General features: G+C 38.9%; 1 protein-coding gene across 4 annotated transcripts in view; it reads left to right on the top strand.

The window, feature by feature from the left end:
- ITP (ion transport peptide) overlaps positions 1 to 24,491 on the top strand; it is a 160,184-nt gene extending 135,693 nt beyond the window's left edge. For 3 of the 4 annotated variants that reach the window (XM_072303125.1, XM_072303124.1, XM_019044830.2), the window contains 3 exons: positions 3,644 to 3,870; positions 20,872 to 20,992; positions 24,181 to 24,491. In XM_072303125.1, coding sequence (XP_072159226.1) covers positions 3,644 to 3,870; positions 20,872 to 20,992 — 348 coding nt within the window. In that variant the 3' untranslated portion in view covers positions 24,181 to 24,491. The remainder of the gene's footprint in view (positions 1 to 3,643; positions 3,871 to 20,871; positions 20,993 to 24,180) is intronic. The other variant, XM_072303126.1, reaches the window with a different exon arrangement.
- The last annotated feature ends 457 nt before the right edge of the window (positions 24,492 to 24,948 follow it).

The raw sequence follows: 24,948 nt of genomic DNA, 5'->3' as shown, positions 1-24,948 counted from the left end.
ACTGATCACCCTCTTAATTATCTCGTATCATTTTTGTGTAAAAGATTTTTTTTTACATTTCATTTAGATTCGTTTTGTTGACTAAAAATGCGTATGAATTGATACCTACCTCTCTTGTCATCTCACGTGATTATTTTTCTCATTAAAATTCACACTCCTGCCTTTCAAATTTGGCCGACATCTTAGACTTCGGGCACCAATCTTGACCGGGGGGCTTTTTTGACTTCAATAATGAAATGTACGACCAAAATTACATAGGAAATGACATATCACTTGCCTTATCACGTAAAAATTTGAAAAAAATGCACCCTCCTGCCTTTAAAATTTCGCCACCATCTTGGATTTGAGGCACCAATTTTGACCGGAGGACTGTTTTGACTTCAGTAATGAAATCTACGACCATAATTACATAGGAAATGACATATCACTTGCCTTATCACGTAAAAATTTGAAAAAATGCACCCTCCTGCCTTTAAAATTTCGCCACCATCTTGGATTTGAGGCACCAATTTTGACCGGAGGACTGTTTTGACTTCAGTAATGAAATCTACGACCATAATTACATAGGAAATGACATATCACTTGCCTTATCGCGTAAAAGTTTAAAAAATGAACCCTCCTGCCTTTCAAATCTGGACGCCATCTTGGATTGGGGGCACCAATTTTGACCGGGGGGTTGTTTTGACTTCAAATATGAAATCTGCGACCAAAATTACATGGAAAACGACACCTCACATGACAGGATATGCACAAGTGAAAATACCGATATTCCGGAGGCCTTATTATGGGCGCCATTTTGAATTTTAGGCATTTTAAGGGGTGCTCCGGGATCGGACAGTGGACACTTTAGTCGGACATTTTAGGATACTGTTTAAGAGAACCTATTAATGACGTTCACACAGGTTTTGATCACATTTTACATTGTTAACGGCGTTCTCACGATGATCCATCGCGAAAATCCCGCAAAACATAGCAAAATCAGGGCCCCCTGCCCCCCCGGCCCCCATGGCCTCAGAATTTTGGGCTCACTTGCGAAATTGAACCTTCTATAGGTAAAGATGATATCCTGAAAGTTTCATGCTTTCTTCCAGAAATGCACGATTCTGGGAACTTTTCCCCCTTATCCGCCCTACTACTGTTTATCGATTCTTTTCTATACGTTGAAATGGTAGATCGATCGATGTATTGCGAAGCACGCCACTCTTCTGCATGTGGCATGATTTACAAGAAAAACAAAATGAGTAACTAATGGATAAGAAAAAAAATACGAAGGCAGCAAAGATGAAGATTATCCAGAGCGGTTGCGTCACGGGATGTAGATTATCATTTTTTTTATTGTAATATCTACATTGAAACATGTCGGACATTTAAGCGCTCAGCCGATAGACAGCGCTTTTTGATTTCGACTTGCCTCTGAGTACTAGTATACTAGTGCTAATGCGTTTAAATGGCGCACCAGCTCATCGATGTGTAGGCTTTTTTTTTGGGGGGGGGGGGGGGGGTCCATTTTTAAAGTAAATAAAGCTGTGATAACCGTATTTTATGCTTCTAACGTAATGCGCAGGTAGTTTCGATCGTTTGTCTATAAGAAAATTTCTTAGCGGTAGAGTAATTCTTATCGAAATTGATCGTTGAACTCAAATGAAGCCTAAAAGAAACGCGCCTGATGAGCTCAACGGTGAGTCCATTTTCGGGAAACAAAAATACGCGTTTACGGTTTCCTTGGTAACCTTTGTTTGCTATCAGCTGATGTTTTATTTCCATTTCCCAGCCAAGTCGACGGAGTTTATACTTCCTTTCTTCCCTCAATACATTTACTAACACCTGAGCGATTTTCTAATACGACAGTATTAGAACTTTCCGGCTTGTTTTTTAATTGCAAAATTTACAAGTTTTACATCGATTTTTTTCACAAATTTTCAAGTTTTACAACCACTTTTTTACAAATTTAGAAACATTGTCGATAATTAAGATGTTCCGGTGTTATGATGTACAATATAAACAAAATGAGTAACTAATCGATAAAAAAAAGTACGAAGGCAGCGAAGATGAAGATTATCTAGAGCGGTTGCGTCACGGGACGTTCGTTCATGGGAACTGCGTATTTGCCCGAAACATTCCCGGAATCAGCGACATGAGCCGGAACATGTGCCCCGGGTCCGGGCCCGAGGTCCGGGGGAGACAGAGTGCACTCCAACTTGGGCAGCCTCCAAATAAGCTCCAAGCTCATCGAGTAAGTAATTAGTCCGGCGATGGGACGCTTCTGCCGTGCTAAGGAAGAACAACGTATGAGCCCTCCGGCGTTGCCAAATCACCTCTGACAAATCATGCATTTTAGGGCAAATTTGTGAATATTTTTCTTCCGATTTTTCAGAGAATTTTGTTCGTAATTTGATCTAAAGTGTCTGAAAATTTCGAAGAAAAATATTCATGAAGCTCTTCAAAAATGACTATTTCTGAAGGAAATTTGGCAACTCTCGAATGTTCATACGGCGTTTTTCCTTAGCACGGTAGTATTCTCCCCTGCCCAACCAAAACCGCACAACTCCAATATAAACTCTATGCGTGTTACGCGGTTTTGGCGTTGGGGTTTTTTTTGGCACGGCTCGTTTCCTTTCCCCACGTGTCTCGGCTCCGTTCATTGAGGAGCTCTCGCCGCACACTGGACCGAGTCAATAGGGGAGTCGGACAAAATTTGGAAACTTTAAACGCTTATAACTCCGTTTAAAGAAAAATTTGAGGTTCTTAAAGTGGTTCCATTGGTTTCCTCGTGAAATTCGCTTCTTATAGCACTCCTTAAAATTTAAAATGTGACGAAATAATCTTTAAAATTTGCAGTTTTAGTCAAAAATTTTATGTTTGATCTCTCTGATTGACTTGGTCCACTGTGCGCCGTCAGCCGGACCCGCCACCCGAATACTACGCCCGTATCACCTGCCAACGGTGACTTCTTCGGAAATATGACATCGTAGGCTACTCCCAACATTGAGGGGTTTAGTGCAAAACCTCCTTATCTGTCATGCAGTGCTGCTTTTATTGTGCAACTTTGAACAAAACGTGTCATTTTCCATGACTGAAGAACGTAGCTGCTACTTGAAGATGCAAAATTTCCACTTGTTAGTTGCATTTTTACTGGGAAACCGTTTGGAATTTCCAACTGAAAAATTTCTCGAAATTTTCTTCTGATTACGCGTAATTTCGACAATTTTTTTGAAAAACTGCTTATTGTTAGTCATACTGCCGTGCTAAGGAAAAACACCTTATGAACATTTGAAAGTTACCAAATTTCCTTCCATAAAATGTATATTTCTGGGGGAGGGGGTGTGAATATTATTATTTACTTTACTTCGGGTGGTAAAATTGATGCGGACATTTCATTCAAGCTTCCTGACTCTTCTTATTTGTATGTTTTATATGATCCATAAAGGGCGATCCACCGATCCAATTATCATGTTTTTTCAGCTAATTTTTTGCACTATGACCCAGGTGATGCCAGGTCCTCTATTGCTACCGCTGAGGATGTTCAAAGGCTGCAGAGCATCCATTATAGGTCATGGGATAGGGGCCCCTCATAATGATTGTGAACTAAGGAACTATTGATTATGACAGTGCTAATCCGTTGAAATTTTTCTTTGTTGGACAGATGCATCAGTCTACCCAAGTTTTGCTACTGGTATCATGGTGTCTCATGTCAAATATCCTAGCTGGTCCGACGAGTCGTGCACTGCTAGGACATTCGTTCAACAAAAGGTCGTTCTTCAACTTAGAATGCAAGGGCGTCTATGACAAAAGCATATTCGCCAAACTAGACCGTATCTGCGAAGACTGTTATAATCTTTTTAGGGAGCCTCAGCTTCATTCACAATGCAGGTAAGAAAACTTTGAATGAAATAAAATACAGTTTTTTACTATTTGTCTACCAGTGGCGTGGCGTGAATGATCGATAATCGATATCTCACCATTTAAAGCTATGGTAAAGAATCGATTACTAAGGTGTTCGCTGCAAACACCCTAATAATCGATCTTTTTTCATAGGTTTAAGTGGCGTATCAATCGATATATCGCAAAGCACGCCACGCCACTGTTGTCTACCTCGACGCAGAGGGAAGGTTTAATGTTCAAACTATGCTTCTCATCAGTCCAAGCAAACGCATTATGCTGATTTTCGGCAGTAACTTTCATCCGACAATAATTTTTGCAAATCTCAATAATTGGTTTTGGAATGTTTTAAACTTCTATTACACACATTTAACATGCTTGGTCATTTAAAAAATGGAGTCAGTTCCTCGTACTGGCTGATTTTGACTTTTATGAATTAAATTAGTACTTTTCTGAAACTTTTTATCCAAGCGAAACTTTTCAATGAAAGCTGATAGTGATAATAAAAATAAGTTTTGTCTCACAAGTCACATTTACGATAGTTTCAGTTTGACAAGTGAAAAGGTGAAGCACACCTCATGAAAACTAAAATGTGGGAGGTTGTACATTCGTCCTGAGACGATTGTAAAAACTATATTAATCTAACAACTTCACAAATGTTCATGAAACGAGCGCAAGGACATTTCAAATTCAATCGACTTGAGATAATTTCATTCCATTTTAATATTCAATTACCCCAATCAACGAATTGAAATTCGGAGAAGAGTATGGCAAGAATGATTGAATTGGAAAAGAGCAGCATTGTCGAGGAAACATCACCTCCTAACGAGATTTTTTTGTGCACTCGAGAGAGTCGCCTGCTAAATCGTGAATATGCAATTTTGACTACAGAACTGCTGACGGCTCATTATGAATTATTACCGACGCGAATTAAGTTTTTGAGACCTTGTGGAAATTTTTCATAACAAAATAAGGTTGCAATAAGATCAGGCCATTCCGTCTCGTACTTGCTGATGGGCGTAATATCCAGTGTATTTTGCTGTTTTAAATAAAGAAACAAAAATCGAAGCATCGTCAAAAAAATACTTCAACTTTCTCTGTAATGAATGTAGTCACACTCCTAAAGGAGTTCCAACGAGTCGGTCAGTTTCGTTACATTCTCGTTATTTAAACTAAGTCGATGAACATGAAACCTTCCCAAGCGATGAGGTATTACCCTTAAAAGTCGCGCGAAAATAGTAAATTAGTTGCCAAAACCAGCGGTTGGTAAGACGAGTGCAACCATCACCTTAAAATAGTTTCAAAACTGAAATTTAAGTAATACATTGCACGGTAAGTATTGCAACCACTGTTTCAGGCATTTTATCACTAGAATTATATGTGAAGACCCCTTGGCTGAAGTTACCATAAGGGCAGTTTTAAATGGACCGCGTTAAACAGAAAGGAACCAAGCCACATCAGCTATTGCCAGATTTAATCGAGCAATTTAATTTTTTACGTGAAAACGGTTGAGCGGATTTTTGTGCAAAGTTTACTGAAAATTCTCCATAGTTTAAAGCAAATTCCCTAAAAATTTTAAAGGAATTCGCACAAAAGTTCCCTCGTAGAAAATTTAATTGACCAGTTAAATTTGGCAATAGCTGATGTGGCTTGGTTCCTTTCTGTTTAACGCGGTCCAAATAGTGGTCGCCAAGATGCTTTTTGCAGTGGCGAGGCGTGAATGATCGATTTTCGATATTTTCCCCATTTGAAGCTACTGTAAAAGATTGATTACTAAGGTGTTTGTTGCGAACACCCTGTTAATCGATCCTTTTCCATAGGTTTAAATGACAGATCAATCGATATATTGAAAAGCACGCCACGCCACTACTCATTTGTGTTGTTCTTCGTAACTATCAAACTTTGATTTCCGTCCCATGGATTCAGCCGCTGGTTATGACAACTACTTCATTTTTTCCGCGCGCTAAGGTTTTGGAAATACCTACAAAACGATACATTTTTATTGTAACTTATATAAACACATAGTAGTAAAACAAACAAAATGAACATTTTGTGGTTAAATAGATAAGAGGAAGGGGAGAAAAATGTGTTCCTGATTATATCTTTAAGTGAGTTGAATAACTCACTTTCACACATAGCTTTTCAAATTGTTTCATCTTTTGAAACATTATGTATTTGAGTGCAGGTTGGTTCGAATCATAAACTAGGATGACCTCAACAGACGCTTCTATGTAGGAAAATGGCCAAACAATTATCGCTAATTGTCGGTTGGTTATCACATAAGGTATTAGAGAATTTCAGAAGTATGGTGAATCGTGAGTAAACGACAGTTTTGAATGACATTTCTTACATCTCTGCTTTTTCGAGGATATAGACATGATTTGCAACACCAAAATCAGTCAGATTTGTCGCCAATGGCTCCCACCCTGTGGCTCACTAAAAATTGACTCTGAAGATTTCTCTTCATTTGATCGTTATTTTGAGGCGACAGTTGGTATCACGCATTGACGAAAATTTACTCAATCTCACGAATAATTATCCTCCTTCAAATTGGTGGCACTGCCTGGTTGGACATTAAGATGAGGCAGAAATCTCCTGAAATTATTATGAAGGTTACGTACATTCTTATATTGCTTTCAATGTTTTCGATAGACTAGACAAAAATTATCTGTGCACTGACAGAATTTAATTCCGATTTCATCAGGATTTGAGGCAAACACGGTCGTAAAACCAGGATTTGGGAAAAGTCCATAGAACTCAATCCAAGACTTCTGTTTTTGCATGCGTTTATGCAGAACTTTCAATTTTTCTCCGCAAAAAATCAGGATTTGGAAAAATGATGAAATCCGGATTTAGCAGTCAAAAATCAGGAAGATTTAGGATTTCCCCAAATGAAAAAAACTAGACACCCTGCCCGGCACCGAATTTCGCTCCTCGATTTTGAACAGTGCAAGCATATAATTCACAACCCAGCGTCCAGCGTCCATTTGAAAGAGGTCTAACGTCTACGCGGCAACACGGAGTGGACCTCCGTTAAAAACCCGAACTAACCTCGTTTTTGATTTGTGACGTCATGACAAAAGCCCTCCGCAAACACGAAACAAGCGAAGACGGTTAGCCGTAAGCCCGAGAACAAGGCGGCTATCACGTTATGCCAACTCGGTACGATTGCCAGTTCCTCCGCGTTTTCTCGTTCGACCCCTCGTCGAGAATCGGGAGTGTCTCCCGAAAGGGCAGCGGTGCGAATCGAGTCCGCATCCATGTGCCGCTGCTCTTCGCTCAACAGGCTTACAAATCATTGTCAACCTTTTTGCCCGCCAAATGCCCACCCGAGCCGACAGTGACGGATTATGGCCTCGCTCTCATAATTCTGCCAGTGCATCGGAGTCGCACCGCGGATCTTTCCTGAAACTTACGGAGTTCAGTATTAAGTCTTTTCAATCTCAGCGCGATTCCACGAGATTCTTTGAAAAAATTCGTGAAATTACTAACTTTCCTGTAGGTACCGTTATAGACTGATTTAGTGGCTACGTCAGTCGATGTAATATCGAACCCTCGCACAGTGCACTGGAAAAAAAAACGCATTGGATTTAGAGTCCAGACTCTTGAAAACATCGACAAGAAAAAATGCTCTTGATTCAATCAGATTTAAGCTTAAATCAAGAACCCAGCCTCTTAATTTGAGCGGATTTCCTTTTGATTCCAGTTTGAATCTGATTGAATCAAGAGTCCTTTTCTTGTCAATGTTTTCAAGAGTCTGGACTCAAGATCCAATGTTTTTTTTTTCCAGTGTGCGGTCCTCTGTGGACAAAAATCCAAAATTCACAACTGGACATCCGAATATTTTTTTTGGAGTTTGTCATCTGAAAGATATTTCTGACTCTCAATGATGGTTCATTTTCAAATTTTTCGCCCGAAACTACTTCAAATGTGGGTAGAAAGTCGGCGGGAAATGGGTCGAGAATCACTGGTCCATAAAAAATACACGGGAAAAAGGCGTCGACTTCGGCGGTAAAAGTACTTCAGATGTGAGAACCCATGTTTTTCGGATGTGAGAATCGAAGTTTTTCGGATGTGAAAACCGAAGTACTTCAGGTGTAAGAACTGAAGTTTCAGATGTGTGATCCGAACTTCGACAGCTAGATCTAAAGTGTTCATGATGCTCAATCCGAAAACTTCAGAGATCCATATGACCTAAACTTCGGGTCCCACGCACGAAGTTTTTTTCTCCGTGTGAAACGAATACCACTCATTTTGGAATATGCCCTGTTGCTGTTGGGTTTGAGTATCATTCAAGGAGAATTCTTTCAGCGAAAAATGATGATAAAGTTAAATAAAGATGCTGAATAATTTTTTTTTCTTTTTTTCGCGTGAGAATTTTAAGTAGGGACATCTTTTGCCGACGCGACAGTAATATGACACTAATTTTCCGCGATATGAGGGATTTCAAGGTTGATTTACGCTCGGAATGGATCAGCTCACGGCAGGACCGTGTGCTGCACTGCTGCATCCACAGGAGAACTTGCCAGACTGTATGGTAAAATTTATAAAATAAATCTTGGCGATTTGGAGTTGTAGAGCGCCCTACACGGCAAGAAAAAGCAACTGAAATGTTCTGCTAAAATTGAAAGTAGAAAACAAAGTAACCTAGACGCACGGTTTATTTTTATTTTATTTTTCAAAGTTTTCTTTGGGTTATATTGACCATTTTTTTGGGTTGCAGTGACAAAATTTCTACAGAAATTTTTTGAACACCTATAGGTGACAAAACCTATGCCTAACTTTTAGGTTAGAAATTTGCGATCTCGCCCATCAGGCGCAGACCGCCAGGATCAAACTTGGAGCGCATTGTTAATAGTCCAATCGGACTATATATTGCAGTTAAGAACCAAAACTGCATCAGTTTAGAAACAACGTATGCACCATTAGTTTCCTTATGCACGTACGTGTTTTTACAATTGAGCCAAGAATTTCAGTTCCGAATTGCAAAATGTAGTCAAGTTAATGTTACAGCTACTCGCAAGTCGCAACTTCCACGTGATATACGGGACATGGAGAGAGAAACAAAGGCACATTCGTTCAGCGAGACGCTTTCTTCATTCCCAGATGACTCAGAGCAATTTACGTTTCGATCGATTTAAACAAAAAAAAAATTTAGTTATGAATCATGCCTTTTTGGCTGATTTGGCCGGGAAAAAAGTCACCTAAAGTAATCCACAGAAACCATAAACACGACAATTTTTAACAGTCCAGTGCCCTAATTCTGCGGCTTAAAATGGAATTATGGAATAGTTCTCAATATAGTTGGCAAGATAAACTAAAGAAGTGACAAAGATCAGGGGCGTGGCGTGCTTTGCGATGTATCGATTGACCTGCCATTTATACCTATGGAAAAGGATCTATATTCCGGGTGTTCGCAACGAACAACTTAATAATCGATTCTTTAACATAGTTTCAAATGAGGAAATATCGATAATCGATCATTGACGCCTCGCCGCTGGCAAAGATATTGAGCTGCTCTGGAAAAAAAAAAACACATTGGATCTAGAGTCCAGACTCTTGGAAACATTGACAAGAAAAAGGACTCTTGACTCAATCAGATTTAAGCTTAAATTAAAAGGAAATCCGCTCAAATTAAGAGGCTTGGTTCTTGATTTAAGCTTAAATCTGATTGAATCAAGAGCATTTTTTTTGCCGATGTTTTTAAGAGTCTGGACTCTAGATCCAATGTGTTTTTTTTCCTGTGTGGCCTAAAAGGACATGATTTCAAGTGAGATCGCGAATCTGAGTGTCGCAGCACTCAGTTGCCAGGAGGCCTGGACCACACGCAAAACAGCTTCACTTTGGAAACGCGCTCAAATCCCAGAACTGCGTCCACTTCGCTCGGATGTCTTCGGATTCAATTAAGGTCGCGGAGTGGTTTGATCTGCGGAGATATTTGTAATAACAAAGATGACTCGAGTAAAAAAATTTACATAAATCTGGCGTAAAACGCCCGCTCACCGAGGGAATGATGGGAGTATGCAAGCCTCCAGGCTTCCACGGCCAAGAGAGTTATTTTTGTCAAACCAAAGGGCTCAGAATGCCATTTCATCTGTCAAAATGAAGTAGTAAAGATAATGCCGCTGATCCAAATCTTCTTAAATTGAAAATGATGGAATTCCACGGCCTAAGAGGAATGAGCGATTTTCAAATGAGCCCTTTGTTCGTTGTAGATTATCATTCTGGAAAAAGGAAGAGGAAAATTGGTTCTGCGACGAAGGAGGCACTGCCCTAGCTGTAGAGCGTAAGTTTATTCACGCGCTGAATCAATGCCACATGCTTCCCAACGCATGAGTTCGGTACCCGTAAAACGCCTGCAACTCTCGTGGATACTGCCCGCCGCACGCATTAAATGTGGAACTGTTGTATAGACGGAGAGGCGCGGCGCGTTGGAATATCCATGTGTAACCGTCATTAAGGGTTAACGAAATAGTCATTCGTTCTTTTTGAACTTTCAATAATGGGTACATTTTTAATGATTCAGGTCAATTGTCATTAATTTTGGTTTTCATAACTACAGAACGCGTCTGGCATTCTAAACAGATAAAAAGTATTCATCGTAACTTTACACGTACACGTGTAAAAATAAAAGAGTGTGAAATACTAGTATCCTAACAAACATTTCGATAAATTTACCAAGAATTATGTTCTCTTAAACTTTGCCAAAAATATTATCATCGCCTACTGGTCTCTTATTCTACAGAGCACTGGATGAAAATTCCTGATAGGCCTATTTGGGGGTTGGGGTGGGGGGTGGGGGTAAATGAGTTTTTCTGAGTAAAAAAATGAAAAAAATGAAGTAACAATAACGGGTTTCCCGCCCAGACCAGGGTTCGTATCAATTGTTCTGATTTTTTAAACTTTTCTTTGAAGCTTGCGTCCTCCCATCTAAGGTATAGAATTATCAATCGTGACTTTCGCCTCTTTCTCAAGAGTCTTTCAAATACTAAAACTTGCTAATCAAGATAGCTTTCGTGCCTTCAAGGGCATCAGTAGACTTCTTGGAGCTTCCTCGCGGCCAGTGGAACCGTAGCTTTGCCTTAGACTCTACAGTCCGAGTCAGAGGAAAATTCGAGAGAATCGCGAAGGCGAAAATTCACTCTTGGCAGCGCGATCGACCCTGAAAATTAGAGGTGGGCTGTGAATTGAGGCAATTAGTCAAAAGTAGGAAAACGGAGCTGTTCTTGTTTGCGACCGTGGCGCATTCTGCCGGAGTTTGACGAGCAATTCGCACCTGGAGGCATGGAGATGGGCGTGGGTGAGCAGAAGGTGCAAGGAAGGTGCAGCAGATGCGCTCTGTCCTTGTCGCCTGGCCAGTGACATGGATTCGTGTGATCGCAGTTTTAGAACCAAGGTATCTGACCCGCCAACGTGCTGTCATATTACGAATTTTCAGGACAAATCCTCCTTTGATTACATGAATTAAAAAAAAAAATCCTCCGTCTGCGAGGAACCTGAACTAGAAAAAAAACACATTTGGATCTAGAGTCCAGACTCTTAAAAACATCGACAAGAAAAAGTACTCTTGATTCAATCAGAATCTAGCTTAAATCAAGAACCAAGCCTCTTAATTTGAGCGGGTTTCCCTTTGATTTAAGCTTAAATCTGATTGAATCAAGAGTCCTTTTTCTTTTCAATGTTTTCAAGAGTCTGGACTCGAGATCCAATGTGTTTTTTTTTTCCAGTGTGCCATTACATTTGGACGTATTGCTGCTAAAAGGAACTAGAGACGGGTGGGAATGATGACGGAGTGTGTTCGTTAGTTAAGGGTTGCAAAAATGGATGGGAAAAATAGAGCACAGGAGTAACTCCATCACAAGGTTGCAAAATTGACTCAAACAGTTCAATTTTTCAATAGAAAGCACTCTTGCAATCATTGTAAAATTTTGCTCTGATTTTTGCATGAGATCTGAGGATAAATCGGTGAAATTTTCAGTTAAAAATGCGTAGAACACTGGAAGTGTCGCTTGAAGTCGCTTGAATCTAGAACATTGACAAGAGAAAATACTCTCGATTCAGTCGAATTTTTGCTTAAAACGAGAATAAAGCCTCTTAAATTAAGCGGATTTCCTTTTGGTTCAAACAAAAATCCGATTGAATCATGAGTACTTTTTCTTGCCATTGTATTCAGGGGTCTGGACTCTAGATCAAAGCGACTTTTGTTTTCAGTGGATTCTACTAGTAAAGAGACAATTTTCGAGGATAAATCTAGCAACATTGAAATTTAGTTACGTTCTTTCGTGAGGGAACTTACGATTTTTGGGCAACGTTCATCAAAAATCTGTCGAATAAGCATCAGAATATTGAGGTAGTCTCACGATTGATTTGCTCCCGGGCTGTTGAGAAAACCCTCCTGGTACAAAAATTTTGTTCCTCCTTCGCTGGACCCAATTATGATTTTAATCCTTTTCGATCCCTCAAAAGATTAAAAAAATTACTAGTAAATTTCACGGCACTGCCGCATCGTGGCAGAATAACACCGCCGACGCCGCACAGTGGATCGAGTCAATGAGAGGGGTCGGACAAAATTTGGAAACTTTAAACGCTCATAACTCCGTTTTTTCACAATTTTAAGGTCTTAAAGACGGTCCCATTGGTTTTCTCGTCAATTATTTCTCGCGAATCACCCTTCAAAATTTAAAATTTGACAAAATAAACATCAAAATTTGCGGTTTTAGTCAAAAATTTCATGTCCGACCTTTCCGATTGGCTCGATCCACTGTGCGCCGGTGCGATGCGCGCGCGTTCTTGTAGCATTCTAATAGGTCGCGCGCGGCCAATGAAGTTACTGCGCATTTAGAGGTGACTCATATGCGAAGATGGGAAAAATATTTCGAATACATGATACTTTTCGCTCTGCTGCGATAGCCGATACTCCATTGACTGGGCTGCCTCAAAGTCAAAGTGATTCCAATGCTAATCAGGTCGTAGTGACGGCTGCCATAAACCACGGGCACGCTTCTACTCTGATTCGAGAACAGCTGCGCTTCGTCCGAGCGAAACCCAAACTAAACACGTCCTATTTTAACTAATTTTAGAGACCAAAGATTCCTGCGTGTTTTTTTTTTTTTAATCCATATATTTTTTAGGATGCCCGTGAGTGTTAATAGCTCCAACGCGAATTGGTCTCGAATGAGATTTAACACAAGGAGTGATGTTTTTTCTCCTTCTTTTCTTAAGTGTTCGTTCTTAATGAGGGATCTCGAGGGAATTTTCGGAAAGGAGAGGTTTTAATTTTTGGAGGGTATAATTGTAAACGCCGATGGCATTTTTCTAAATTTCACCTCTAAAAATTTGATTTAAAAGAGTATTACTTTCGCATTTACTAATGTTTTTAGGAAGAGTGTTCGCCATTGGTCGAGCCAACATGACAATTATTTCAGTCGTTTGTTTTGATTGATTGCTTTCTTGCATCTGTGCAGTTATTTAAAAAAAACCGTAGTTTTTCACTACCTTGAAAAAAAAGAAGTATTGATTTTTTTTGAAGTACAAAATTGTGCAATGTCTTCTTTTCGGTTGTCGAATGATGTCGTAGAGAATCGGCCACCTAATTTAGTCTTGCAGAAAAAAAATATCTAATTATCAGTTGCATCTTTTCAATATTAATTCTGAATACCTACCACGAGTCCCATAGGGATTGTACAATTATTAATTCCTCTAACCGTTGAAATCAAATTCAGATCTAATCAAAATAATATCGTCGTACTTGAAAGATTGGCATTCGTAAGTTATCATAGCCAGTTTCCCAAAAAGTTCACAATACTTACATTGAATTTTGAAAAATTTGACTTTTTCAACACACAAAAAACGCATTTTCTTAAGGTGCCAAAATAAAAGCGGGAGTGCTGAAAATCTCATCGTCGCACACTGTGGTATTTGACCGAAAAACCTGGCCAAAACCTCAATTTTAAATTTTTTTTTAGTGGAAAACCAATGTGATATTCGAAATCTACACTGTTTTTTACCGTGGTAGACATGTATGTACCATTTTTCGAGTGGCTCAATTTCCCGCGAAGAGACCACGAAGTTACCTATTTCTCAGCGATTATTTTGATATGTTTCGGCGCGCTACTCGTCGATCAGTTTACTTCAACTGTGCGATCATAGGAGGGAAGTTCGGCGATATGCAACACATTCTTAGGGGTATATTCTACACAACTAACCACAGTATTTTCGAAATTTCTTTTTTTAGTGATTTTCACAGGAGGTTGAAAAGTGATGTAAAAGTAAACGTTTTTTTCGAATTTCAGAGGCCGATATCTTTTTTCTCTCAACTGTTCTCAAGCAGTTTGAGGCGGGATGTTATAGTCCGAAGTGGGTATTTTCAGGATTCAGGGTTGACAGACTGAGGAAAACTGAGGAAATTGAAATTTTTGACTTTAAAGATGGACTTTTGAGCGATTTTCACAAAAATGAATGGGAAAAATTATGTCGATATGACGACTGAAATTGTATTTTTCCAACAGCTCTGACCCATTTAGTACCAATTGGGTGATGTTTGGTCACCCAACCTGTTTTTTTGGCCCCTACGCCCTCGAAAGAGGGATTAAAAAAAATAATTTGAAAGCGGATGGGAGGGTCACTTTAAAGTCTTGCAAAAGTGTTTAATCCGTTATCTAACAATCTCTTCGTACATTATCCTTGAGTATAGACATATTTATGCCATGATTTACTTTGACGGACAAATTTGAGTCCATGCGGTCCCGGGGATGGGGCTTTCAAAGTGGCCCTCTGGCACCTTGAAATTACGCTGTGAGGCACATTTGAAGCCTCGTAAAAGTGAGATATGTGGTTTTCTTACAAATTTCTTAGTGAAGTGCCTCACTTTGAGATGTGGGACCATGGGTTAGGAAGGAACCCATCAAAATGAATCTTTTTCACAGGTGCTTTCTGTCCTTACAATGGTTCTTATTATGATAAAACTCATTTTCATCTTATAATTTATCCTCAAATCATCATATGGAGGTCCCGGCACTTTCATATTAGGACTAATTTTGATTCAAAACTGTCAAAAATCTAATATCTAGAATGATTCATATTAATTTTTTTGAGAAATGTACAATTACTCCTCAATGTGAGAGATCGGCTGTTTTGTCAAAAATTTTGAAGTGACTTACGCTGTTTTAAAAAAAAAAACCATTGATGAGGTAATAGAAAGTCCTTATTTCGAAAAGTAGACCATAGGTGAAGGAGAAACTCGTCTAAATGCACCGCTTTAGTTAGATACTTTGCGTCCTTTTAAAGGCTTTTTGGAGGGCTTCTTGCACCCTCTTTAAACTCTCCGCAAGTTGTCATATGATGTGTTAGGTGGTTAAATTGTGCATATTATCACTTAAGAAGAAGTACTGATTGTAAAATATTTTTAAAACTCTGCGATATCTGGTGATAAATAGTTTTGGCCAGCTTTTCAGGTCCAATACCACAGTGTGCGTCGGTTTGTGACTCAAAGAAAACGACAGAATGTATTCCGCCTTCATTTGAGGGATTAGGCAAAAATGGATCCCACGCGTTGGTATGGTCGCATCCACTAAGATTGACCTGATTGTTTCAAGTTGCCTGCACCAGGAGGTTCTTTTTAGTTTGTTGCGTACCTAAACTTAAATATGTTTTGCTTCGTTTTTTCGATGGTCATAATTCGTGATAGATTTTTATTTTGTAATTCTCGTGAGTGCGACATGGCAATGAAAAGTGAAACTGTCACTTTCCTCTTTTTCAGCTTTCCTAACTTAAATCCTAAAATTCGTGTTATGTTCATTTATGTTCTATTGTCCTGAGCCAAATGATACGTCCACAACCATATCAAATACGATCCATTCCGATTTGTTTACATCGGTTGTTTTCATGATTGTATCCGCGCGACAAGGTCGACGTCATTACAGTGTCTTAGAAACGGAACCTGGCCGTATAAAATAATTCTGCAAAATCTTTTGCACGCGGTTGCCACTTCGTCTAATTAAAAGGTGTATTCCACATCGGTGCGTATGGGAAAACGCCTGAAATTTGGCAACCGAGCTTCTGGCAGGGATCGGAGGGTGGGCGTTTTGGTTCCGTCGAACGAGGAACCGGACGGGCGAGAGTTGCACTCGATGGCACCGTACCAGAACCGGCTGAAACAGCTGAAACGCTGAAACCGCGAGCGCGTTTTCGCGCGCCGCCCACCGTTGCCGCGTCGACGCTGAAATCCGCCGATTTCGCGTATTCATGTGCAGGGAATCGGCGGTTTGTGCGGAGATTTTGCAACGATGTTGGTGTCGCGTGGCGCGCGCTCCAGCATCACGATCAGCGCGGCCTTGCCGCTCGGCATCGTTCGATAAATTCGTGAGAGATTTTTTCCTTTCTTCTTCTTCGTCCTTTATTTTTTTCTTTCCTTCCTCTTCCCTTTCGAGCCGGCCCGCGCGTTCGCGTGCCCGCCCAGGATTGTCAGCACCGCAGAAAATCCACCCGAAATTCGGAACCCGCCTCACAGTGGATCGAGTCAATAGAGGAGATTGGACAGGATTCGGGAACCTCAAAAGCTCATAACTCCGCTCATACAGCAATTTGAGATAATGAAAATAGTTCCATGGGTTTCCTAGTAAAATTGCCCTCTAGAAACACCCCTTAAAATGTCTAATGTGACGAATTAAACATCAAAATTTTCAGCTTTAGGCCCATCAACGCTCAGGTGGTCGAATAGTTGCTATTCGCATCCCGAGCGTAGTTTGTTTTTTTTTTCTCCAACTTCAGCGACTTCCGTTGCAGGAATTGGCCCAGTGAGTCGATGCGTTAAGTTCGCCTTCAATTTCGAGTGATACTGTGCCACGCTCGGGTGGTCGAATAGTTGCTTCGCATCCTGAGCGTAGTTTGTTTTCATTCCGATGTTATCTCTATAACTTCAGCGACTTCCGTCGCAGGAATTGGCCCAGTGAGTTGGTGCGTTAAGTTCGCCTTCAATTTCGAGTGATACTGTGCCACGCTCGGGTGGTCGAATAGTTGCTTCGCGCTTTCCTTTGTCAAGTATCTCATTTTGATCTCATTTGAATTGTGATCCCGGAACTCCTCACCGCCTCTAATGTGCCCGACGCGACCTTAGCATCCAAGGCGTAGGTGGTCAGAAAATTATCCGTCGGTAAAGGGCAAGATGGGCAATGACCACTCATCGATAAAATAGAAATCATGAGAATTGAGGTAAGAAAAGACATATCATCGTAATAAAATTTCATGCAACATGCGTTCACGTGATTAAAATCTCTGAAAGCAAGTCGTGGATAAAAAAGCTGCGTTTATATGTAGTTCAAATTCAATGCGGTTCGTTTAAACTAGAAAAAAACAACCAAAAGCTAGTAGGTTATTAAAACAATTTGTAAATTCAATGACTTTCTTGAATTTCACGTTAAAAAATTTTCGCTTTTCCTTGATGTTCGACTACTGTCGTGAACTTTTTTTTTTTTTTTTTTTTTTTTTTTTTTTTTTTTTTTAAAAAAAGTTTTTTCAGTTTTTCACGCCCTGTAACTAATCCAGTTGCAGGTTAGACTCGAGTGGATCCAGGTTAGAAAATTTGGCATCGCTGGACTTGAATGGTTGCTACGTTAACGTGTTGACACTTGGCGGTGACATTTTACATTTGCAAAAGCATCGCGCTTCAGTCTGTGCCAGGCCTGCTCTGCTCTCGTTGCCAGATCGTGTTCAACATTCGTGTGAAAGTCCAGTGGTGTGGCGTACTTTGCGATAAATCGATTGATCTGTCATTTAAACCTATGGAAAATAATCGATAAACAGTGTGTTCGAACGAACTCCATAGTAATCGATTCTTTACAACAGCTTCAAATGGGAAGATATCGGTAATCGATCATTCACGCCTTGCCACCATGAAAGTCTTACCGAGATATAATCCTATGTTTGAAAGAAGAAGTCAAAAAGATCTGAATTTGACTCAATATCAAGAATTGTGACAACACACAACTTTCACTGATATTCTGTAACAAACTCAAGACGCATATGGCGTAACGCAACGGACAGAAGTAGAGGAAACAATGGACGACATTTTGCGATTAGGAACTACAATTTTTGGCTCATCCGGAAAAAACTTGTACGATTAGGGAAACTCCCGGCGCATGCGTTGTTTCTGAACTGAGTGAAAAATTTTAGTTCCTAATTGCAAAATTTAGTCCAAATAACTTGCGCTCCTGGCATACCTGTTTGTGAAATTCACTGACAAATTCAAAGAACTTGCATGTACATTTCTCCCGGGATTTTGCTGGTCTGCTGGTCGAACACTACATCAGAAAATAGATCTGAAAATAAACCAACAATGGACCGCAAAAAATTACGCTGGTATCATGTTCCATCGAAAAACGTTTAGCTTCTGAGTGACTTTAACGCTTGGATGTCTGAGGTCAATCCGACTCGAGTTAAAATTCGCGAATGCATCTTTTTATTTGCGCTTGTTTCATAGCTTTTGAGTCATGAGCACAAATTCGCACTCTCAGGTGCTATTCAGAACTTTTTACTCTTGGAATTAAGCAAAAGGGCTCAGTAGCTTTTTTGCAAACGTCAGAAAACAGGTCCAAACAGATATCATTTTGATGAAAAACTTCGGTGTCGTTTGGCGGGTTTTCTGCCGGCTAAGGGCAGAGAGTCCTAGCTCCAAAACGCGTCCTAACAAACTAAATTCTAGTGCAAGTGAGTGCGCGAAAGTTTTAACTCATTTAATTTTTTAGATATCATTTGCTTGCATCTTAGAGACCAACAAATTATTTTCGTGGGAATAGAACAGGGTTCAAACTCTTAATACACTTTACCAAAATAACCTCAGGAATAAATCTAAAATTATTCGGGAACAATATCCCTCATTTTCGGAACCATTGGCTCTTGCATGCAGCAACGATCTTTTGCGTGCGCCTCCGGGTATCATTCGGTCATGGTTAAAATATAGTGCTTGACAAAAATATCAATGAAGGTGATTCGATGTACGCCATATTTTGTGTCGAAACGACTTGCGATGTATCGCATCGATTGGTTCCATTTTATCAGCAACTCATGAATTTTTCTTGAATTTTGAGATCGCAATTCTGTTGTAAGGAGACTGAAGAATTCACCTACCAATTTTGACAAACAAATTCAACGTAATATAGGCGTGGTTCTTTTCAGAGAGAAAATATCGCATTCGAGTGCAGTTTCGATATCAGTATTGAATGCGATATTTTCTCTCTAAAAAAAACCACGCCTTTATTACGTTGAATTTGCTTTTCAAAATTGGTAAGTGAATTAATAAGTCTTCTGACAATAGAATTGCGATTTCAAAATTTGAAAAAAGGACAAGTAGCTGAAAAAATAGAACTAATTGATGTGATATATCGCATGTCGCTCTGACACAGCGTCCATCGAATCACCTCAAGTATAACGAGTGGAATATAGACTTCATTCTATAAACAAAAATCCATTTTGCAGTGGCGGTGTAACAATACATTTCCACAATACACTGCATATATGATGATAGGTAGGGATCAAATTTGCAACAGCACACGTGATCGGATGGTGACAAATTCATGAAACGCACACATTTCCGGAAACTCTCGGGTCGGTCCATTTTTTCCCGCCGTATCCGTTTACAATAGGCGTAAAATTGCATCTATTTATTCTCTCCTCCTGCTACAAGCGTGAGAACCACGAGTTGTCCTACGGAACCATGACAAAAATAGACTGCAGATGCAAATATTTCCGATTTATTTTCTTTGAAAGAACAAGTTTCATCTTTATGCATCCATTTTATATTTGCTTTGTTAAGGGAAAAATTTACATTCTGTGAAATTCACAAAGTACGTGTTGTGAAATTGAATCAGGTTTACTCCGTCCACGAATTCACTCGCAAATAGTTTGCTTGGTAATGATTCTGGAAGTATTGTTGAAACTTGATCAGGGAAATACCGCTCTGTCTTCTCATGAACCAACCTGCACTTAACCAATACATCGTCCTCTGCCAAGGAACCGCTCATTCGAATACTTGTCTTCTCTCTCTCATTCAATTAAAGTTGAATGTGCTCATACCAGGACACGTAAAACACTTGAAAGTTTTTGCTCCTCTTATCTCTACTTTATGTTAGTTTTATTTTCTTTTTATGTTCCTTTTTTATTTTCAAAAAAAGAGACAAATTTGAGCTTTCAGCCGGTTTTCTCTTTAAGGATATGTGGACTCAGGCCGTGCTAAAAAAAAAAAAAAAAAATAAAAAAAAAAAAAAAAAACCGTATGCAAAAAGTATGCTTGAATTTATGGTCAAAATGCAAACGTTTCGGCCGTGACAATGACGTTCATCAGTGCAAAGAACGTACAGATAGGAAAATACCTACTGGAAGGATGCATTCAAAAAACAGAAACAAAAAGCCACCATAGGTTGTTACATGATGTTAAAATTGCAAGTCAACAAAAAATGAAAGCAAAATTACAGGCAAAATTTGTGAAGCAATAAGGTCAATCAGTCGTAAGGATAAATCAGAGTTAAATCATAACCTCACAATACCTGATCACCTGAGGTTATGATTCAACTCTACTTTAGCCTCACGACTGATTGCGCTTATTGCTTTACAAATTTTGTTTGTAATTTTGCTTTCATCTTTTGTGGACTTCAAATTTTAACAGCACGTAGCAACCTATAGTGCTTTTTCTTTTTGTTTCTTGTACACATCCTTCCAGTGTTTTCCTATCTTTGTACGTTCTTCGCACTGATGAAGTTCATTGTCAAGGCCGTTTCCTTTTTCACCAAAACAAATTAAGGTAATTTTTTCAATTTAGATATCCACTTGCCCACGTTTTTTCAGCATGGCCTGAGCTCAAACATTATCAAAGAGAAAATCGGCTGAAAGCTCAAATTGGTCTCTTTCATTACGAGTAGCCGAAAATCGAATATTTTTTTATTTTTCTGAATATGATTATGTAATGGATTTGTCATCTACTTTTTCATCATGATTTTACAGGAAAAATTGCTTTACGACGGATTACTTCAAAGGCTGTTTGGAAGTTCTGTTGCTTGAAGATGAAATGGAAAAGATACAGACGTGGATAAAGCAATTGCATGGGGCCGAAAGCGGGGTTTAGGTACATTCCCAGTCATTTCTCCTCACAGGAAAGCACACATCAGCAACCTCCACCTCAAGTCCAGCTGAGACTTACTTTAGTTGCATGGATCAAATTCAGCAGAACAGTTATATCACATTCTGTTTCCTTCTTCTTTTTTTGAAGAAATAATTTTCAATCTCAGTTGCAAAGAAACCATCAAATCTTAGTCCACCAGACGGTGATCTGCAGGCAAAACGCGAGGTCCTAACTTTGTTTAAAACCGATCCCTAGTAGCAGAATCACAGAAGGAAAAGATAAATATTATGGACGAAATTTAATTTTTTTTATATAATGCATGCATACAAAAGTTAAAAGTGAACATTTTTATGTAACCATTATGTAAAAAAATGTTATAATTTTTGTGAGCTTTTCGCGAACATACTAAAAATTCGTTACAAAAAATGTTCACTTTTAACACTTTCGTATGCATGCGTTATATAAAAAAAAAATGTGTGTATAAAAAAAAAAAAAAAAAAATTACCTTATCTAGCTTTTATCATTTTTCATATATTACGGTCAGGTCTGAACTTTGATTTTTTTTTATATAAGCGTTACACGTTTTTTATATAAAACGATCATTTAGATAACAGATATGTTTTTTTTATACTTTTTTTAGAAAAACAAAAATTTGTTCTGCTACTAGGGATCTTAAGGGAAAAAAACTTTCTCAACACGCTGATGAAAAATGATATCACGCGAATCCAAAAAAAGAGGATAACACGAGAGGTGTAGGTCCACAATTATATAGAAAGATAAGGAAATCACTGGACGGAATTCATAATTGGACAGCGAGTATCCACTTGGTGCCTGGTATCGTTATATATAACTGAAGTATCCACAGTTCTAGGTCTCGATTGAGGTTGAAGGACCCTCAATTTTAACAAATCGGTTTTTTTCTGCGCTCCTCAGTCAAAAAAGTTGGATAAAAATAAACTTCAGTCACCTTCAAAGCGCCACAAAAAAAGACCAGATTCCTCGCATGAGATAATACATGCATCGAGTTGATCTGTCGTTTCGAGCGGTTAAGTGTGGGTAATTCATCAAAGGCACAACTAAACGGTGCATGGGTGTCTCACTCATTTGACCTTTGAAAAGTCGACGTTCTCTTTTATAATATGCTGAACTGAAATGAGGAAAGATGCAGCTGTGTGCTTTCCTTTGTTTTTACTTTACGTTTTAGTTTTATTTTTATTTTGACTCGATCTTGCAACTTTTTTACTTTTTTCACGATCATTACTTTTATTATTTTCTTTGAATCGTTTTTAGTTTTTTTGTTTTATTTTTTTTAATTTGTTTTTTGATATGACGTTGCCTCCGCTCTAACTTGTGAGCATAGCGTTGGTTTAAATTTTAAAGAATAGAACCACCAAAAATGAGATGGAAGAAAAAAGTGACACACGCTGAAGGTCGTTCCAAATACCTCTGCAGATAAAAAGACATGAATGTTTTATTTGTATACAAAAACGATAGTTCGATCGATGATGCAAAAAGAATGTGAAGCATCTAACCTACTTCTGTGTCTCCTGCAGCAGAGGAATTTGTATTGATCTCATCACCACAGTTAAAATTCAGAAAGAGAGAGTGACATTTATACATGGCAAAATTGTCCTCATAAATGTTGGCTTTAATGACAATAAAGTTCCAATGAATATAGTGAAGTGAACCGATGGGATATGCACTCTTTTCCTTTCAACGTGCAATTCAAAAAAAAAAAATTAAATTAAATTTGATTTCACACACTTTCACGGGATGACCTGAAAAGATATATACTAGATGAACTTGAAGGAGCTTAAATACACTCCATGCCGAATTTATTTTTTTTCCTTTTGAATTACAAATGCATTCTTCCACCTGAAAATGTATAAATATACTTATAAATTTTGCGTATAGATCATTGATCGTTGCTCCTGGAATTAAAAGAGTCATTTAAGAGGCATTTTAAAGAATTTTATAACGGGTTTTGCCACTTTTTTCATTTTAAGTAAATTATTTTTATTTTATCACATTTTTTCCAAGTTTTTCATACGTTTAGATTATTTTTGTTTCCACCCATTCATTTTTGATTTTTGATCCCATCCCGAAATGATTTTTGACTGGGAACGATACTCAAATTTTGACTTTTTCCTTTTTGAAACTTTTTGGAAATTTTGAACGGAGAATTCTTTTTGATTTGCTTTAAACCTTCAAAGTGAGTATCGTCGTGTCGAAATATTTGATCCAGAGGTTCTTGTTGGCTTGAGTTTGTATCTGCCGTATTTTAACCTTCGTTTTCATCTTCTTTGATTTTAAAATTTCGTGAATGAGACTTTTGAATAACAAGCAGGGGCTCTTTTCATATTTTTGGGGGCTGAATGGTCAAAATCTGCCAGAATTTCTACTCAATATCAAGACCGGTTTTACATTTTTAGCGCCGCTATGCTAGGCATGAGCTTCGTTTCGCTTCCCTAAAAGTAGGTGATATTGTGGAGGGGGTGGGACACAACCCCCTTCACCCAAAGGGTTTTCAATTTGTAAGCACTTGCGCTCTAGAATTCTCAAAAATTTCGCGCCCCTATAAGCCATAGCCCATGTAGCTTAATGGTAAAACCGAACCTGCTCAACAGTGGCGTGGCGTGCTTTGCGATTTACTTGCCATTTAAATCTATGGAAAAGGATTGATTATCAAGGTGTTCGCAGCGAACACCTTGATAATCGATTCTTTACTTCAGCTTCAAATGGAGAAATATCGATAATCGATCATTCACGCTAAGTCACACTGGAAAAAAAACATTGGATCTAGAGTCCAGACTCTTGAAAACATTGACAAGAAAAAATACTCTTGATTCAATCGGATTTTTGCTTGAATCAAAACGAAACCCGCTTAAATTAAGAGGCTTGGTTCTTGATTTAAGCTAAATTCTGATTGAATCAAGAGTACTTTTCCTTGTCGATGTTTTTAAGAGTCTGGACTCTAGATCCAATGTGTTTTTTTCCCAGTGCACTGCTGCTCAATGTATCTCATGTTAGTTCGACCTTTCCCAAAACCAGGGACAAATCACCTTGAATCGGTGCGATTTCTAGATTGATTTCATTTTGAGGACCTCTGGTCGAATTTCGACGCGACGATATCTCCTGGCGTATGATTTTCCTATGGCTGGATCTAAGTGGGTCGTGAACTTTGATTTCAGAAGCGGATGTTTCACCTCGGAGTTTTTCCAAGCATGTCTGGAGGCCCTTCTGCTGAAGGAGGAGGAAATGTCCATTTACAGGAAAGTGGGCTACCTGCGTGAGAAGAGGAACTGACGAGAGACACCCCCCAAGACGTCTCCATAGTGTCCCGGACCGAGACAAAAACCACATCACACTTATTCATTCTAGTCTGATTTGGACGGCCCGGTCCAACCCCCGCCGTCCATCTCTATTATTCTAAGTTTAATCATTTTTATTTTATATTTTACTTATTTAAAAAAAAAAATCATAATAAAATAATAAAAAACAAGCCTCGCCATTCTTGTCTAGTTCATTCTCCTCTACCTTAATATTCAGGGGGACAAACCCCTTCGACAATAAAGTTGGCGATCTTGCCAACGTGCTTTGAAATTCAGTTTGTAACTGAAATTCTTATCGCAGAGGCAAAAATCTCATTCGAACACAACTTTTATCCATGCGGAGATGCTGTTTGCTGCAATACTAGTCGGTATCAGAAAATCAAAAAGTTGCGCTGCACTGACAATGGGTCTTATAAAAATTTTTTTAGTTATATTCGATATAATTCTGTGGATTTCCTAGGAGTGGGAAAAACCTCGTGCTTTTTTTACTCCAACTTTTTGCATCATTATATACATACAAATTTTAGTAAATTTGCACATTAACAATGGATACTCCGTGAACTCATACTTTTTTCTGAAAGCCCACAACGTGCACGAACATGAGGTCAGGATCACCCGTCAATGTTC

This window comes from Bemisia tabaci, chromosome 8 (assembly GCF_918797505.1).
Source record: "Bemisia tabaci chromosome 8, PGI_BMITA_v3".
Classification (NCBI taxonomy): domain Eukaryota; kingdom Metazoa; phylum Arthropoda; class Insecta; order Hemiptera; family Aleyrodidae; genus Bemisia; species Bemisia tabaci.
The sequence above is the reverse complement of the archived record's forward strand: the minus strand, read 5'-3'. Positions and strand labels throughout refer to the sequence as shown.